Below are 18,570 nucleotides of genomic sequence, written 5' to 3'. Positions count from 1 at the left end.
ATCCTGGCGGTAGTTCTTCCGCAGACGAGTTTTGTCACAAAACACTCTTATATTACTAAAGCTCTACTAATTTATAAATAGAGCACAATATATCACAGCAATAAATCGATTATATGTGAATAACTGAAATATTTGTAAACTCATTCCTGCGAGTATATTGTACTATTCATGCCACGTCAGCTTAGCGCGGGAAAGGCTTTGGTGCTATCAATCACAGCAAAGTAGCATACCTACGTGATCAATCTGCACACAACTCTTAGGGGTGTGACATTGACGGGCGTCACGATTCACACATTAACTAGAAAGGTCACTGTTAGGTCCATATTTAGATCTCTTAAAGCCCTAAGTACCAACAACAAACCTTATTAAATTTTACTAAAAGAATCAACTCGTTACAAATGATACAGCGAGACAGCTACGATTGTCTGTGATTTGTCTTTTTCGCTACTATCTTTGTTAAATATGTGGAATCGGAAAGTAAGCGTAGCCTGTGTTATGGCTACTAAGATAGCTGTTGAATAATTTTATGAATATAATACACATAAGTACTTATAATAAACAGATAAACACCTAGACACTGGAAAACAATCATGTTCATCTCACAAACAGTTTTCAGTTATGGGAATCGAACCCACGGCCTAGGACTCCGAGAGCAGGGTCGCTGCCCACTGCGCCAGTCGGCCGTCGAATTATAATAATACGTAATGCATAAAAATAATATAATATAATATAATATTATCGAGTCGTCTCACTCAATAAGAATTCCTTTACTTCTCTTGAGTAACTTTCCAAGATACTACTTAGTTCAGTTAGGATTTGCTTATAAAAAAATTGGCCAATGTATAAATCGATGTATATAAAATATTTTGTTATGCGGTATATGGCATAATATATTCAGTACTTGCAGAGCAGTATTACGCAAGAATCGTGAATTTTCCAATTCATCTCAGGAAATTTTACAAAACTAACAAATGCATATATGTATGCATGTCGATAGTTTTGTAAAACTTCCAGACTGAAAAAAATAGCTTGCTTCCTCTTTCAGGCATAATTTATTACTCTTGAAAAAAAAAAATGTTTGTTTAGTAATATAGATATTTTTATCTAGGAACATATCATGTAACTAATACAGTCTTTCTTTTCCAGAAGATGAAGATGTGTCTTATAATCATAGAAGTTATCGCAAGAATAGTGAAGTTCTCATCTGGAAATTACTGACGAGTACTAAAAAATGGAGGGCGTTAGAATATCGCACCAGGGGTTGAAGGCGCATACCCCTGAAGGATCTGCTGGTAGGATAACCCAAGCAGGTTTAGCAGCGCGTAGTGCAGAAGGCACCGCAGCTAAAGCAATGGCTATCAAAGGCCACGAAGATCTTTGGGTGGAGATCCAAGCCAACACGTTTCGAAACTGGGTCAACGAGACCCTTAAACCCGTAAATATAAAGGTAAGCTGTTTAATTATTTATTTTTTATTAAAGGAACACCAAAAGGAACGCCCTGCCGAGTTCTGTTTCCTAATTCTTACTAAAACGGGAAGCACTTGCCTATTCGCTCTTGTTTAAAATAAACCCAGGTTATATTTTAAACAAGAGCAAATAGGCGCTTCCCATCTTAGGCCACGTCTACTTTCTATCGGGTGAGATTGTGGTCAAGAGCTCTATCTTTCGGTTAAAAAAAAGCTTGTTCACTACACATTTTGGTGGAAATGTTATTTATATATGTCAGTGGGACAAATCCAAAACAAAAATAGAAAATGACCGATGAGTATGAAGAGTTATAATGTTATAATATAAAAGATTGTTATAAAAGTTAAAAGTTTTATTTACGGCTGCAATAAAAGTAAAACATAACAAAAGTATCACTCCAATTAAAAAAAATTAAGTAACAATTAAAAAATAAAAATTTTGATCTAGTTCTGACCAGATTGTTTGAACTGAAAAAAAATTCTTTTAGCCACAAACTTTATAAGAGATTATTTTGGAGCTAGAAGTGCAATAAGACTGAATTGCTTATCCCATTGGCATCAAACAATTAAAATTTGTCAACAAATCACAGCTCTGCTGATTAAAAAATATATTCAATATCGATAAACCTTGCCCACACTTTCCACGCCAGAATAGACAAAATATTAAGCAATTCATAAAAACAACATTAAACGTTACTGGTGTTTCAAAAGCGTTACTAAAGTTATTCGTTGGGCAAGATTTTCAGTTCAGCTGTGTACAGTGTAAATGAAGAATTCATCATACTCTCTTCTTTGAAGGAATATATCGCGAAGAAACCTTCATATCTCAGGGGATTTTCTTGAGTGCGAGTATGTTTAACCTTGCATCCCGCATGTCTAAAGTTTTATATTACTTTTTCCGATGATAGGGGAGGCTTTTATGTAAGGGAGACTATCTGAACTGAAAGTGTTCTTATTAAGAGTTAATGCTACATAAATACGGTTTTGTTGATTGAGTGGTTGGCAAGATGACTCCGAGTTTCAGGTCTTAGAAAGGATCTGGCTTTGGCTCGTACGCACATTTTAGCTTACCAATCGATGAGTTTTATGTACAAACTTTAAAAAAGTGTAACAGTTGTAGCTGCAGTTTCTGGCTGTACCATAGAATCTGCATTTTTAACCCTTGGAAGAGTTACAACAAACAGGCATTGATTTTTTGATAATTCAACCAGTGTTTTTACTTACACTTAAAATAAATGTCAGTTTTATACATATTTATTTATTTATTTTATTTTATTTTATTTAAACATCTTTATTACGTAATAAAGGAGAAATTACAAATATAGTGAAACAAAAAATTAAAATCAAAAGGCGACCTTATCACTAAAAGTGAGAGTATTTATTAATTGCATATAAAAAATATGGAACAGACAGTATTTGAACCTGGCAATTGCGGCTCTCTGGCAATCGTAACCTGAATCCTTTGACCACTAAGCTACGGGCTAAGGCTCTCCAGCCACCAATGTTGAAATTAGTATATGCCTTTTTATATCAGTATCAGAAAATAAATAAAAAATATATACATATATAAATGTTAAATAGGCATTGGTCTTACAAGAGTACCTAAGTGAGTACCCCTACCTGAAATAAGGAAGTCCTAAAGGCTGTATCTATGCATAACCACTAATATTTTGCTAAATCCCGCAGGGATGAAATACCTTATGTCAATGTTCAGGATGCAGTGCGCTAAATTTAATTAAAATTTGTATAGTAAAATTTGAGTCAGAAATAAGTAACAAACATATCCACAAACAGTCGTATTTATAATATAAGTATGGTTATTTGTATTTCTTTGTAGTCTGCCCTTAATAACGTTACGTTAAACTGATTCTTAATATGAATATTTTCGCCTCTAGGTTGTAGATCTAGTTGAAGATCTGCGTGACGGTACGGTGTTATGTGCTTTAGTTGAAGCACTGCAAGGCCGCAGACTGAAGGGTTGGAGTCCCAGCCCCACAAACCAACACCATAGGCTTGAAAACGTTACCACTGCTCTCCAAGCTATCGAAGATGATGGTGTTAAACTTGTTAATATCGGTAAGTAACAATTACTGTATAACATTAACGTAACATCTATTTCCATTAATTTTCCATTCAGTTGAATGATTTATGAGTACTTTTTCTTTATCCTCACAACTATTTTATCTTTTTTTTAACTGAGGTCCTTGAAATATTTATGTAAGCCAAGTAAAACAATATTGTGTGTGAACCATTAGTAAAACATTAACTCGTACGATAAAAGTTGATTATTTTTCTTGGTCAAATCCACGGAGTCTGAAGACTATGGATTACATCGCCCTAGGATGAATTCCCGAGTCGGGCCAACAATGATTTGGTATAAAAAATTTCTAAAAAGCAATTCTCAGTTGCTGGTTGCTATTGAGAATTGCTTTTCAGAAAAATCTCGTATTTAAAAAAAAAAAAAAGCTGGTTAAGCTCATATTTATGACATTGGTGGGGGCTAATCCTGTAACTCGCAGAACACGCTAAATTAAATTATCACAAACATATGATAATAATCAATCCAAATTGGTACAGTCTTGAATCTGAATCTTCGCTCTGTCCTACGAGAGGGAATGTCTGCCTAACCATAGGATGAATGATGTTAATGGAATACAATATCTTTATGGTGTATTTATTTTCAGGCAACGTGGATATTGTAAATGGAAATTTGAAACTGATACTAGGATTAATCTGGTCTCTCATCGTTCGCTACCAGATTGGCAAGAGCAAATTCCCACCCAGGTAAGAACTGAACGAAATACTCAGGATTAAAAATTATAACAGTTCAATAGTAATTTTTCCATTTCGTTAAATAGTCAAATATTATAAATGCTAGTGCCCGATTTCTTTGTTATAAGTAGATCTATAGTGCCATTACTATTCACGCTAAAATGGCTAAAGAGAAATTGATAAAAATGCATTTTGAGATAACTCAAGGATTATATTGTATAACATTGTAAATACGAGCGAGTCTCTTCTTTGTACTTCTTTCACGCAGCAACTTTCGCATTTATAACATTAGTAGGGGCATAGTTATACTGTATAAATATGTATCTATCCATGCATACGTATAGTAGTATACGGGCAAGAGAGCTCGGAGCTTCATTCTAATTATTATAACATTTGGAAAAGTTGGAAGCATAATATTTAACTAAATTCCAAAAAGAGAATCTTTTCGAGGTGTACATTTTTTTAAGATACTACACCAAACCTTCGTTAAAGTTATAAATAAATTTAATATATAGGAAAGTACGACTAGTGTAGTCTTATTTAAAATTAATACGGGTCTTATGAACACAGATAGAACCACCAGAGAACTCTTCAACAAAACCGCAAATCACTCCTAATTAGTGCATTAGAACACGCCAATATCAGGTTTTTTAATCTTATCATATGTCTGGAGTTGTAATACGGACGCCTTAAAGTTCTACCATCTTAGAATACGGCTAGCATGAGCAGGAGACAATTATATCCCCGGGGAAAGAATAGGAGAAGATAAATTTTTATGAAAGAATAAAAATTTATCTTCTCCCACGGCTTTATCAAATCTTAGAGAACTGGTGCACAAGTCGAAATATTATCCAAATAATATATGTGTAATAATTAACGGAGGTAATCTTCTCCTATTCCATGTTCCCGGGCTTTAGGAGGTGGATACGTTAATTATATCCCTCGTAAGGGGATATAATGGGGGACATAATTTTTATCTCCTGTCGTGCTATGAGGTGAGATTGCAGTCAAGGGCTATCATGTAATGGAATAAAAATTATTTCATTATATTACATATTATTTTATTATAACTTATCAGAGCCGTAGCCTGGCAGAAAGAACTTAAACTGTTACAACTAAGGTTAGCAAAATTGTTATATTTTACCGTTTCATAATTACATAATCTCGCGTAATTATCAGAATCAGATATGTTTGAAGCTCAAAAAATATAAATAGATAACTGTGTTTAGCAGCCCCACGCTTGCTAGCACATAGTGATGGGCGGTTTCTACTCGAACATAGAACACAAAGTCGATAAAGTCATAGTGAGTAATATATCAATTTAAAATTTTGAAAAACCCCCCACTTTATATATTAATTCTACTAGTGAAGCCCTTTCATTTGCAACTCACAGTGAGAGAGTTGTAAAAAAGAAAATATATGTAATTCTAATTGAAAGTTTAGCAATTGAATCGAACGGCTAGAGGAAGCGTTAAGATAATTTCTTACTTGTCAAAATAGTAACCTTATAAGCCTTATTGCCAATATCAGATTTATCTGTTACAAGCTTTCATATTTAGTTTCACATTTCCTGGTGTCTATCTGTGTATACATCTTGCAAGTAAAAATTAACCCCCTCTACGGTTTCTGATTAGGCTAAAATTAAGAATGTATAATATGGTAATCAAATGAAAATGGCAACCATGAAAAGAAGAGTAACAAAACCGCGCAACCAAATAGAGTTTGGGCACGTTTGGGAGTTCTGGTTCTAGATTCGGATTGTTTATTTGATTAACTATAACATAAAATAAATACTAACTTTAATAAATATGTCAAATTTTAGCTTTTTAAATCGTTTGCTTTGGCTATTACATTTTTATTACTTAAACAAAATCTAATATTTTTCATCGAAATGTTTTCCCATCACTATGAGCAACGTGAACCGAGACTAGGCAATTAGCACGACGCGCAGACACGCCTATTGCGTTACATCCTAATATACCTTATTCGTTCACTTTCATCACATTTTTACCATTGCAAAATGTCGATAGCGTAGGCTTACAAATTCCGTGTTGTAACGTTGTTTTTACTTTGATAATTGATGTTGTAGTGGGTCGACGTCCTTTACGTCCGTGACGTCGAGATGAACTATTTTTATTATATCTTAAAATACCTTATAGATTATTGTTCTGTGTAACTATAATACCTCATACAATTTTGTATACATAATTGCATTACAACATTGCTTTTTTTCTAAAATATTCAGCTTCAAACGAAATTAAACTAGAAATTTATCGCCTAAGTACAATGTAAATATTATCATAATGAGGGTCATGGTAACCAGACATTGGCACTATTGCCTCTTGGTATTGCTAGACATTGCTTAATTACATCTGTACTGTACAAAAATTAAAAACTCTGTACTACTACTATCTACTGCCTAGCGAGGTGATTATGCGCAAACTCTCCCGTTGTGAGAGGCCTTTAGTCCAGCAGTCTACTGCTGTAGGTTCTTGATGCTTCTAATAAATCACGAATAAACGAGATTTTAGAATAAGTATTCATTTCAGTCTTCGTTTCAGGAAGCTGATGTTATCCTGGCTTCAAGCTGCAATGCCTGAATGTCGTGTGGGTAACCTTACAACTGACTGGAATAGTGGGGTTCTACTATCCGCACTTCTTGATTACTGCAAGCCTGGCATATTCCCTCACTGGAAGGAACTCAGTTAGTTATACAACCTTTATTTGTACTTCTTTTAAGCCAATTGAAAATTCGAAGTTCCAACAGCCAGATTTCCGTTGTCCAATAGGACAGATTTTTGCATAGTGTGCAGGAATACAGGAGTTTTCTTATTTGTAACAGTCCAGTATAAGCATGGGTACTATCCTAAAAAAGTAAAACGTCTCCTAATTAAGAATGTTATAAATGTAAAAGTTTATACGATTCGATGTGCGTTACTGAGGACGGGTTACAACCTAAATTATTCCTATGGAATTATCCTCGGAAAATTCTGTATGATTATTTACTTTTATTTCTCACCGTTTTCGTATGTACGTCGACGATATTGAGGTACTGAACTCAACATCTTCGGAAATAAAATTTACACAATTAAAAAATCTCACAAAGGGCCCTTATTTTCTATGTGATTCTTATATGCCACAGGAAATCAAAGCTCAGGACTCATAAAAGCAATCGGGTAAAACTCTGGGTTCAAAATACCAGAATACTAAAAACAATATGTAGAGCAAATGCCGTTGGTTTTGAAATTTTATTGGTATATACGAATTCAACAAAAATGGTTGAACGGTTTTTGAAATTTTATACTGGCTTCTCTTCGTTAAGCTATTGAGGCTTTCACCAACAATAACCCTAAATTTCCATTGTCAAGAAACAAAATTTGAACTTAATTGAAAAATGAAGTGTTTGTATTCTCAAACGACGTCGTTCTAATTAAACGTCTTTCTAATTTATAAGATTGAAGGATTTCTTTAAAAAGGATTTTCTGATAAAGAGGCTTCGTCAGAATTTATCTCTTTAGATAAGGACTTATTCCTCACCGCTTTCATATTAATTATGCCCTACATAAATGCTTTTCAACGTCCCGTCAAAGGAAGATTGATTATTTTTCGATATCGCCGCAACATTGTTATTGTAAACCTTCCTTCTCTATTTTATTAATCTTTTATGCTATATTTATTATTCAATATAAGTATTTGAGATATTACCTGAAAGACTTATCCATTGATAATCCTACATAAAAGAACAACATTTAGTAGTGTGCTCTTTTTTAAAATTCACTTCGTCAAATTATGACCTTCAAATATATAAAATCGAAAACAGCACAGTACAGGGTTTTATCTAGGAAAAGCAATAAGCAGACATATAATACAGGTTTTCTTTACCACATCGTAAATTAGTTTTGGTTTCTGTATGTTTTTTTAACATATCTTATTATTATTATACCTATTGATTTCCTTTTTATGATCAATAAGCCGCATCACTGTGAGAACGTCGATTGCAGTATAACAGCTGATAGCTTTCGTGGGGTGACCATAATTGTCAGTTTTGAAGAATTTTTCGTAATTACTGAAAAAGTAGGTATGTCCCAAAAAGCTGCACAATCTGCTCCAATACTTAAGCGTAAAAGGAATTTTGCGACGCTTGCATTTACTCTGGGCCCTCTGGATCATCGGACACCAACATTATTGACGTGTCCCAAAATTGAATACGAGCGCCTTGCCCAGTACGCGTTATACGTGGTCGAATGGTGGTGCTTAAGACACTGTTTTTAAGATCAGTCAACATATCAATAAACTTTGTTTCCAGATCGTCACGAAGCCATAGAAAACTGTCGAAGAGCAATGAAACTGGCTCACAGAGAGCTCGACGTGCCCATGGTCCTGGAGCCCGAGTATTTAGCTTCCCCCTGGCTAGATGAACTGTCCGGCATGACCTACCTTTCTTATTTCATGAAACCAGATTCGACAGGAGTTAAATCAACTTTAGACTGGGTTAACTCTCGTTTGGAGAGACCTATCACTAACTTTACGGTAAGAATAGTTATCATAATAGTTTCAGCAACCATTGCGCTCCCCGAATGAAGCAGGGCGCTATAAGAAGTAGGAGGTAGAGGTGAGGAGGATTTAACTTAGTGGAAGTTTTGATAGGCTATCAGCCATGACATCAATTTCAATAATAACGTATAAAGGAAATCTGCACACGACGATAACAATGAAAGTCACGTGCAAATCTTTAGGCGAAATTATCGTTATTCCATCGTTTGTGGAGGAAAAGACTAACACTATTTACATTTACTACTATTACTATTATTACGCTTACTATCGCCTCCCCATTCCCTTACTTTTCGATAGTTACCAACCAAGCTACCACACAAAGAGTATGTATACACGTCTAGACGATCAGTTTAAAACCTCTGGCAAAAGTACTGAACCGGGCAGCAAGTAAGGTCAAATTCAAGCGTTAAATTCTCTATATTGATAAACATATATCATAAACACATTTTTAAGATACATGCAGTATTATTTATATACTGATGTAAATTTGTATATCTAGTTTGTTGATCTGGAAATATGCCACAGTAAGTAATGATAATGCAACACCTAGAGACGTTTTGAATAATTACCGATATCGATAACTCAGATAATCAATGCCTTCTAATGCTTATAAAAGTAACGCGTTATTCAGTTCAATTTATTCGGAAAAATATATGCATTTCTTTAAATTATGAAAAATGGCAAAACGAAAGCAATATTGTCGACAATACTGTTGTACACAAATCTCTTAACAAAACTAAATTGATAGGTGCGTATCATTCTTTTACCACAATAATAAATCTCTTTTTTAAGTTTTTTTTTTAGTTTAAGTACTATTTTTTTAGTTTTTTTTTTTTATAAATTTTTAATACTTTTTTTAATTTATTCTTAAGCATTGTTAATAATTAAAAAAAAAAGAAAAATAATAAATGATAGAAATAAAATAATAAATATTGATTATTTATTATTTAATAAGTGTCTCGTTTGAGGTCGTATGTGCACACACGAACTCAGAAATCGTTAACTTTTCTTTCAAATAATAATAGTTGGCCAAGCAGATGGCCAACCTTATGGTAAGTGGAAAATCATAAGTGGTATCAAAGCAACACTTCGCAGATCATACAAAGAACACGTCCTGCAACGTTCCGCCCTGTGTCCATTACCCTGAGGCGTAGGTGTTAAGTCTCATGTATTTGTAAATACTCTGGCAACCACGCTCTTCTACGGAACACAGCATTGCAACAATTCTACTCGTAGTTAACGGCAGAAATAAGCATTGTAATAGTACATCGCCGGACGACCACTGTCACAAAAAGCTTTACTGCTACAAAACTAAATCTGGTTCTTCGGGGTGATTTTCTCTCCCTTCGTATAACTATTCTAGTTATTACTGGTTGCCAGTATTGTAACTAGATTGCGCTGTTACGTAAAAAATCTCAAACTATTCTGATGTTCCCATTTCTGAGCGAGAGAGTGGTTAATTAATTAATTTTAAAACTTTGTAATGTTTCAGACGGACTGGAATGATGGTCGAGTGGCAAATGAATTGGTACGGTCTATGGGAGGTCCAGCACCACATCCAAGCAAATTGCGACGGGACCCTGCACGTTGGGAGGAAAACTGTCAGACCGCGATAGATGCTGGCAAAAAACTAGGTAAAGCAATCTATTTAAACTTCATTATAATTTTAGGCAACTTGAATTTGAAAGTTATCGCATCGAAGCGTGTCTTTGCTTTTCAAATTTATCTTAGTGGTTTCGAGTGTGAAATCGTGGTGTTGGAGTATTCCTCAAATATTAAAACGAATATAGCATTTATAAATACTGGATAGAAGTGAGCGTTACTTTGCGGAATTCCATGATATACAATAAACTTTAAGCTTAATTTGACTGTACAATTAATATTATATTTTGCAATTATTCATTGTAACGTCAACATCTCTTGAGGATGATCTGAACAAAACGATACTTGCTTATAGAATAAATTGTGGCATTTCTGTCTGGTGTGGCGTATAAAGATTGGGGAAACTATAAATTGTATCGTCCAGATTTTATCGGATTATAGCAAATTAAGGTTAATGTTTATTGCAAAGCATTAATGAGAGTACTAAGAGAGTTAGTTAGTAACTGAGTCAGAGAGTGAATCAATAACAGGGTAGCGTGGTATTTAGTTTTTTCATATTTAGTAACGCTGGTGATACAAGGCCTACAAGCAGACAAAGCCGCGAGCACAGCAATTTTCTCAATATAAATTCCTACATATTACACAAATTGGATTCTATTCAAACAATTTGCAGCGTAATAATTTCTAACAATTCCGACTAAGTATGGTATAAAAGCATTTTCATTTTGGGGAAATATCAGCGTGTTCGAGAATATGCAACAAAATTTTAGTCCAAAAGTTATGGAAACCCACACTACAGTATATTACGGCGCCTCTAATACAAACTGTTCACCTGGGAAATTGTGTCGGAATACTCGAGCCTAACATATTATTTGCATCCAGTGTTTCTAGTTTAGCTTTAGATAATTCCGTACAATTTTAAATAATACAGTACATTAAGTACCAAGGCGACTAAACATTACTCGGCAATTTTTTTGTAATATCATGTTTTTACGAAGTGTTACGTCTATCCATCTTTACTACGAGTAATGGTTAAACTATAAAGTACATTTTTTGTTTCTTTGTTTGGTTTTTTTTTTTCATTTAGTTCTTTAGGGTTATTGTGGATAAAGACTTTTACCATAGACTATATAGGCTATTCAAATCGCATTACCACACTAACAAACTAGGCAACAACTAGGTGGGAGATGCAGCGTAATGGGAAATAAAGAATATAATGTAATAAAAGTTTTTAAGGGGCGTGACTGCTAGGATTAACCTGGAAAAGCAAAACCCTAGTTAAATATTTACTTTACACTTTTATCCCAATCGTTAGATCTGTTTGTGACAAACGCTGGATCCTATAGAGATACATATTACAAATGTGGCCATTTAAATAAATAAATATAAAAAACTTAATGCCCAAAATACTTTTTTTTAACAATTAGACTTATTAAGGTTTTATTTTGCTTTTAAGATTGTAAAATGACTTTATTTCAAAACTTTACTAAGTGTAACGTAATTGGTAACTTTACCAATTTTTCATAATTTTGGTATTTTGGGAAATCAAGACAAAGAGACTTCCCCAGACCCAAACATACTTTGACCATCTTTTATAAGCACTCTACATAGTCAGGCAGTGTTGGCTGAGGTAGCCACGGTCAGGCTTAATATTCCGCAGTTCCAAACAGACACTATGTCGTAGGATTTATGTTCCTATAAATTTTAAAGCGTTACATCGAACCTCCGACACTAACACTGCCTGTGCACACTTCAGTGCGCAGTTCGATTTTATTCGTTGTAATGTTTGCTCATCTTTCAAATAAAATTTTAAAATCTCTTTATAAAACGGTTAGTATTGTAAAACAATATTACTAGTTTTATTAAATCTATGTAGTGCTTTACAATGAAAAAAGATATCATTCTTGACCATATTTCTAATTTGATTATATTGTTATTCGGAGTACACGATCAAGTAAAATTTTCTAGACCGAGAAAATGAAGAGGCCTAAAGATACCTCTAACGCAAATTTGCAGTAAGCAGTTAACGTTTTGGGGTAATTGAATAAATACTATAAATGCGAAGGTTACTGATTACTTATATAGGTAATGTTTAATTTAATTGAAGCTATAACAAAATGGTTTAAAAAGTGGAAATGAAAAAAACCACGGAGCGGCCACGTATCATTTTAGAGCGGGTTTTGTTTGCAACTTTCTAAAATCCGGTCATGTCACACACTTATATGAGCTTTTCTGGTATCATAAACATGAGCAAATAAAAGCTCAAACGAGATAAATAATTACTTTAAAAACAACGCTACTCGCACAGTGAAAATTCTGCATTTCTCACAGCATCTAGTGTTTAAGGACGCTTTGATAAAGTTTCAGAGTAAATTCATGAAACCGTATTCATTATAAATTTGTTCGACGAACAAAACTTTGGTTTATCGTTGCTGTTTTCGCTAATCACTTTGTCCGCGTCTGTGAATTACAAAGTTAAATCACTAGGTGTATTTTATGGAAGCTCTGTAAATTAAAGTTAAGCCTCTTTAATGAGACCGATATTTTTGTAAAGTAGATCACCTACTGAGTCTAAGCCCCAAATATCACTCTTCTCTGAGAGAGGAGGTATGTGCCCACTATTGGGTCATTAATCAACTATGAAGAAGAACCTACAGGTTATTAGCGCGTAGATTGGTTTCTGCCGCATCCCTGCGGGTATTATTGACGTAAGCGTGCGCAAATGATTAGCCAGGTAGTTTACAGTAATTTGAGGAAAAGTTCGCTTAAGTGCATCTATTATAAGACTCATACCAAAACGCTTGGAATGCTGGTAACTATGAGTTTGTTGGTCAATAGAAATCAAGAGGTAATATTTATTATGTCTACTCATTTTCTCGGATATTTCATAGAAATAGGACATGAACGCCATGGTTATTTAGTGCTAGCTCAACAGGTCTCGTATGAATATGAGGGCCCACTATACCTTAAAGATCCCTGTTTTTATATAATTCTTTGAATTACGTTTTTGTTGATATTGCAGGTGTCCAGCCAGTCCTATCAGCAAAGGATATGAGTCAAAGTGACGTGGAACACCTGGGTGTAATGGCATGGGCTGCGCAATTTCGCAACGTTCCCCCCCGGCCACCAGTTCATGATATGCTGCGAGTAGCTCTGGACTCTACCTCAGGAAGAGTTGGAGAACCAGTAAGTATAATAAGATTGTCGATAGTTAGTATTAGTGTAAAGGTTACATTGTAATATACATTATTGAAATTATTAACATTACATCTACGAGTATATCATTGCAAATACGAGAGAGATTTATGTCAGAGACATAACTTACATCACGTTTAACTCTTCTTAAGTTGAACAAAGTCAGAGTACCTTCTATAGATCCTAGATATAGAGGTAGATGTTAAACCCTTTTTGTAACCACCCATACTTTATCCATTATGTACATTTTTTTTCAGACCTTCATTAAAGTGGAAAGTATATCGAACGAATTATCGATGTCCGATGTCAAAGTTTCAATAGTTAATCCATTAGAACAGGAATCTAGATTAAAGTTAGACTCTAAAGGCGCTGGTGAATTTATACCGGAACACGCTGGAATGCATGAGATCGTTCTCACAGTTGAAGATATCAGGTAATAAGAAGCATGTTGATATACTAATCACATTAAAACCTTCGGGTCTTGTTTAAGATAATTATCGATTAATAATACTGAGAGCGTATCTGGTAATATACTCAGCCATAAAAATATGTAAGTCAAAAAACCCCCACGATTTTCAAACCCATTTATGAAAGAATTATTTTTAGTGACAAAACCGATATGAGTGTGCCTTACATCCAAAAAATAAATGACTGAAACGAAATATCATAAGTAAGAACAGTATATTCAAAAGTGGCTGGTTACTCTTTTCTCCTTTAATATGTCTACAATCAATAGTTCGCTATTTCGCGGAAATCATTATCACCAAAATTTAGGCAATATGGAAATATAAATTACACTACCACCTACCTTTCGATGCCGCCATTCTGCCTCGAAGAAAGTTATGTATTCAGAACTCCTCGTTAATTTCCAGGGCTTGATTCACACACAAAAATATTCACTAAGCACGGCCAATACTAATTGTTCGTATGTTCGAAAGTACAAGCGTGTCGACGCGACGGAACGAGCTTCGCGAAATTCTCCACGCACTTCGACAGCTGTTTTTTAACTGTCAGGCGGAATAGATCACGAGTCGCGGATGCCAGATTTTTAACTACTACCCACAAATTCACACCTACCCAGTTGATATAAAATTCATGAAAGCGAAGTAGATCGCGAGGCACGGGTGACAGTTTTTTAAAATAGTACCTACAAATTTAAACCTAATTTATGTAAAATTGATGAAAAATAAATACAAACATTCACTAACATATTAAATTAATAAATAGAAGTATAACTGAGGACCGGATGAATACCGTAAAACTCATAGTTGAAATTTTGAGTGTATTTCTGCGTTATTTATATGGTATTTTTGCTGGATGGCAATTATAGTCTGCTAGCATTTCATATATAACGGTAGTATAGCACTTAAATGGTTTTTAAATATCAAGATTTGTAATGAGTAACTATTGATACGTGCTATTTGAAAAAGTTAGTGGGAAGAACGAGAGCGAGGCTTCTTGCCTCGTTCAGTCTAAGCATAAGTTCCGAGCTTGATGTTTGATTATTATTACTGTCATATGTAATGTCTCTGATGACATCATTTAATTACACACAATAGTCTTGTACAATGCTAAAAGATGTTACAGATAGTTAAACTTGAACTGCAATCACAGTAATTACTTGTTTGGCGATATTACTCGTAGTGTGTGTGTGTTTATTTATTATTTATTTGATGATGGGCATGGAAGTAGATAAAGGTTTTTCATATATCAAGGAAGCAGTTTGTGAAATTGTTTCGAAATCCCGGTATACAGACTAGTTTATAAAACTTTAAACTGAATCTATTTTAGGGTAGACGGAAGGTACTTCTTTAGAGTTCTACCCCGATTGGTGTCGGTGCCGCCACCTGGTATGGCACCGTGTGCAGCAGGAAGTATCGTCGAAGTACTAGTCAGCGCCACAGGTTTCCATCTTTTATATACAATTTTACCCACACTAACACGGTTTAAAATTATGAGCCATAAAAGGAAATAAGGTACCTTAATTCTATAGAAATAATTGACGGACTAGGCAAAAGGCCCAATTAAATCGAAAACCTTCGCATATTAACAGAACAACAATTCGCAGGGCATGAAAGGTACATGTCTTATAAAGTGTTACCCTGTGCCTATTAACATGAGGCGCATAGCAATGGGACTTCGCCGGACGAGTTCCGTCTCAAAAATAACTAGTACTACTTCACCTACCTATATTAGTTCTGGGTAAAATAGTTTTCATATGGTGAAAAAAGTTACTTAAATCGGTTCTGAAATTACATAGTTAATCGATTACAAACGCATCTTTCCTCTCATATTAAGACAACCTAAGTGTTGGAGAACATGGGGATAGGACTTGGAATAATACTAGTTTAAACTTATTACATTTGACATATAATCGAGCAGAGTTTCCCCCTACAATTACTTGATACAGAATTAATGCTTCATAACGTAATGCTTCTACTTTTATACGGCTACCCATAGCTCCACAATGTTAACAACAAAACGAACCTATAATAATATTTTACGAAATTAGTTTCCGGTAAGATATTTCACAAAATATATTGTTATTATTCTATTTGGAAAACATTAAATATTTAGATAAGTATTATTACGAATTATATAAAGCAAAATATAATTTTGAAGCAATTCTATATTAATGAATCTTGCAATGACGTCACAACATGTTTATGGCGTAGCGTAGGTATCAGCCAGCTGGGCAACCGCTAACATAAGACAACCTAATCTAACAAACTTATAATCACAAATTCGAGCCCACGAGAAATGAAACCCAGAATTCAGGCTGAATCTTTGTGATGCAGACTGATCCTATGCAAATCAAGCCCGCCCGTCCAAATCAAATGAGCCATTTTATTCGGTGCAATATCTGGTATTAAAACTTTGGCCCTCCAAGCAAGCATGGCAAGCAAAAAGTTTTTTACAGTGAAACATGAACTGAATAAATATAAGCTAACTTATATCTTTTTTCTTGTTGGTGCTCGTCCGGGGAAGTAACCGCTATGGTTATTTTTACTGCCAAGCAGCATGGCTGTGTTCGGTCTGAAGGGCTTGGTTGTCAATGTCATTAGAAGGGCATCAAGCATAACACTTACACCTCAGGTTGATGGACATAGTGAGGCACTCTGTACTTTTCCTTACACGCCGTGTTGCTCAGTCTGTTTACTTGGATTTACTAAAAACAGATAACTCTTCTAACATCTTTGTCAATGGAACTTATTTTGTATGTGAAGGTGCACCCAGACGTGAAGATATTGACGTAACTGCACACTCACCCAGCGGTCGAGCAGTACCGCTAGAACCCAGACATCCTCCACCTTCAGCCCCAGGCACTACCGCGTCGAGCGCAACCTTCCAACCAGATGAAGCTGGAGTATGGACCATCGCTATCACTTATAAAGGAGAGCATATTCAGGTATCTATTCATCTTAATCTTTGCCAAATAAAAATCCTACACATCTGCTTATACCCGAAATAAATGAACTAATCCAAATTGTTCAGATCGAAGATTAAATTTCGTAGCGTTTATCCTTTTCTTACTGTTTCTTCTCGATAATGTTCTTTATAACTACTTATTATTATTTGAAGAATCTTCTACTTCTTCTTCAGTAAAAAGTAAGAAAAAAATTATTGTTGGCATGCAAAGGAAAAATCCCTCTTAATTAAGCCTATTTTTCAAGGATTTAGATTAGCGGATTAAAGTGGCAAAAAATTGTAATGCGTAAAGCATTACAATCTTTAGCTCTACTATTATACTATATATGCATAAATCCACTTAAAAATATCTAGTATCTTATGTGTCCAGTTTCAACATTGATCTCCAGTGGTGATATCGACTTTGATCGTCAATCTCTCATAATGTATTTTAGAAAATGCTAAAGAGTAATAATATAGGGGAATATTTGGTATAACTAGCGGTCCCCTACGTTACAGCGAGGTTACTATACAATTGATGAACATGATCTTAATGACAAGGTTGCTTGAAAGCATTCAGCTCCGCTTTCACAAAATAGAAAATTAAATATTAAAATGTAAATATCAATATATTGGAAAATAGCAACTGCTGAGTTTCTTGCCGAACTTCCGAACCGGTGGTAGAGTCACTACACTTGACTTGACAGACTTGACGTTTCTATAGTGTTTATATAGGCCTTCTTGAAACAAATAAATTTTTAATTTCGATACTTAAAGTGGTAAGACTTAAATCGATTGTCTATTTCAGGGTGGTCCTTTTACTTGTGAAGTATTTGACCCAGCGGGCGTTCGCCTCAGTCATGGCGCATTGGAAGGTGCGGAACCCCTAAAACCCCACTCATTTGAGTTGGACACCAGTGGATGTGGTGTTAAAGGCGATCTACAACTAGACATAGTTCACGACAAAAGAAGTGTCATGTGCGCCTTAGAAAAATTATCATCAACCAAATATCGGGCTACGTTTATGCCTAAAGCACCAGGGAAACATAGAGTGAGTAAAAGCTAAAGTGTTTATTATTTTTTGATATTGTAAGGTGGGTTCAAACTTGTACTGATAGGCTGTTAACGATCTATGTAGTCGGGACAATCGAGTAACCACATGGATCTTAAGTGTAACAAACAATCGAACAAAGCAATGCATACAAACGATCATTATATACGATACAGAAATACGGTAGGTATAAAATGATACAAAGGTAGACTTTAAAGTGTTTATTACTTTTGATATTGTAAGGTGGGTTTAAACTTGTACTGTAAGGCTGTATACGATATACATAGTATAACGAGACAATCGAATAACCACTTGGAACTTAAGTGTAACAAACAATCGACCAAAGCAATGCACACAAACGATCATTATATACGAAACAGAAATACGGTATAAAATAATACATAAGTAGACTTTGGCTATAAATATTTATACCAGAAAATGCCAGCAAATGAATATACTACTCGCACTTTAGAGAGCGTGTTAACAATATGTACGCGTCGGTCCTGATTATAATCACTAAT

At 34.7% G+C, this 18,570-nt stretch overlaps 2 protein-coding genes across 4 annotated transcripts in view; one reads left to right on the top strand and one right to left on the bottom strand.

The window, feature by feature from the left end:
- Nucleotides 1-14,605, bottom strand: part of LOC120637664 (methylcrotonoyl-CoA carboxylase subunit alpha, mitochondrial) — a 328,715-nt gene extending 314,110 nt beyond the window's left edge. The window contains exon 1 of the mRNA XM_039909594.1: nucleotides 14,399-14,605. The gene's annotated coding sequence lies outside the window, so the exon portion shown is untranslated. The remainder of the gene's footprint in view (nucleotides 1-14,398) is intronic.
- The window catches only part of LOC120637660 (filamin-A), a 123,780-nt gene that overhangs the window by 24,143 nt on the left and 81,067 nt on the right, over nucleotides 1-18,570 (top strand). For 2 of the 3 annotated variants that reach the window (XM_039909585.1, XM_039909586.1), the window contains exons 2-12: nucleotides 1,147-1,447; nucleotides 3,363-3,543; nucleotides 4,152-4,251; nucleotides 6,801-6,943; nucleotides 8,546-8,769; nucleotides 10,286-10,427; nucleotides 13,418-13,581; nucleotides 13,848-14,023; nucleotides 15,382-15,494; nucleotides 16,818-16,999; nucleotides 17,807-18,049. In XM_039909585.1, the coding sequence (XP_039765519.1) occupies nucleotides 1,232-1,447; nucleotides 3,363-3,543; nucleotides 4,152-4,251; nucleotides 6,801-6,943; nucleotides 8,546-8,769; nucleotides 10,286-10,427; nucleotides 13,418-13,581; nucleotides 13,848-14,023; nucleotides 15,382-15,494; nucleotides 16,818-16,999; nucleotides 17,807-18,049 (1,884 nt within the window). In that variant the 5' untranslated portion in view covers nucleotides 1,147-1,231. The remainder of the gene's footprint in view (nucleotides 1-1,146; nucleotides 1,448-3,362; nucleotides 3,544-4,151; nucleotides 4,252-6,800; nucleotides 6,944-8,545; nucleotides 8,770-10,285; nucleotides 10,428-13,417; nucleotides 13,582-13,847; nucleotides 14,024-15,381; nucleotides 15,495-16,817; nucleotides 17,000-17,806; nucleotides 18,050-18,570) is intronic. The other variant, XM_039909587.1, reaches the window with a different exon arrangement.

The sequence above is a fragment of the Pararge aegeria genome, chromosome 4 (genome assembly GCF_905163445.1).
Source record: "Pararge aegeria chromosome 4, ilParAegt1.1, whole genome shotgun sequence".
NCBI lineage: Eukaryota > Metazoa > Arthropoda > Insecta > Lepidoptera > Nymphalidae > Pararge > Pararge aegeria.
The sequence above is the reverse complement of the archived record's forward strand: the minus strand, read 5'-3'. Positions and strand labels throughout refer to the sequence as shown.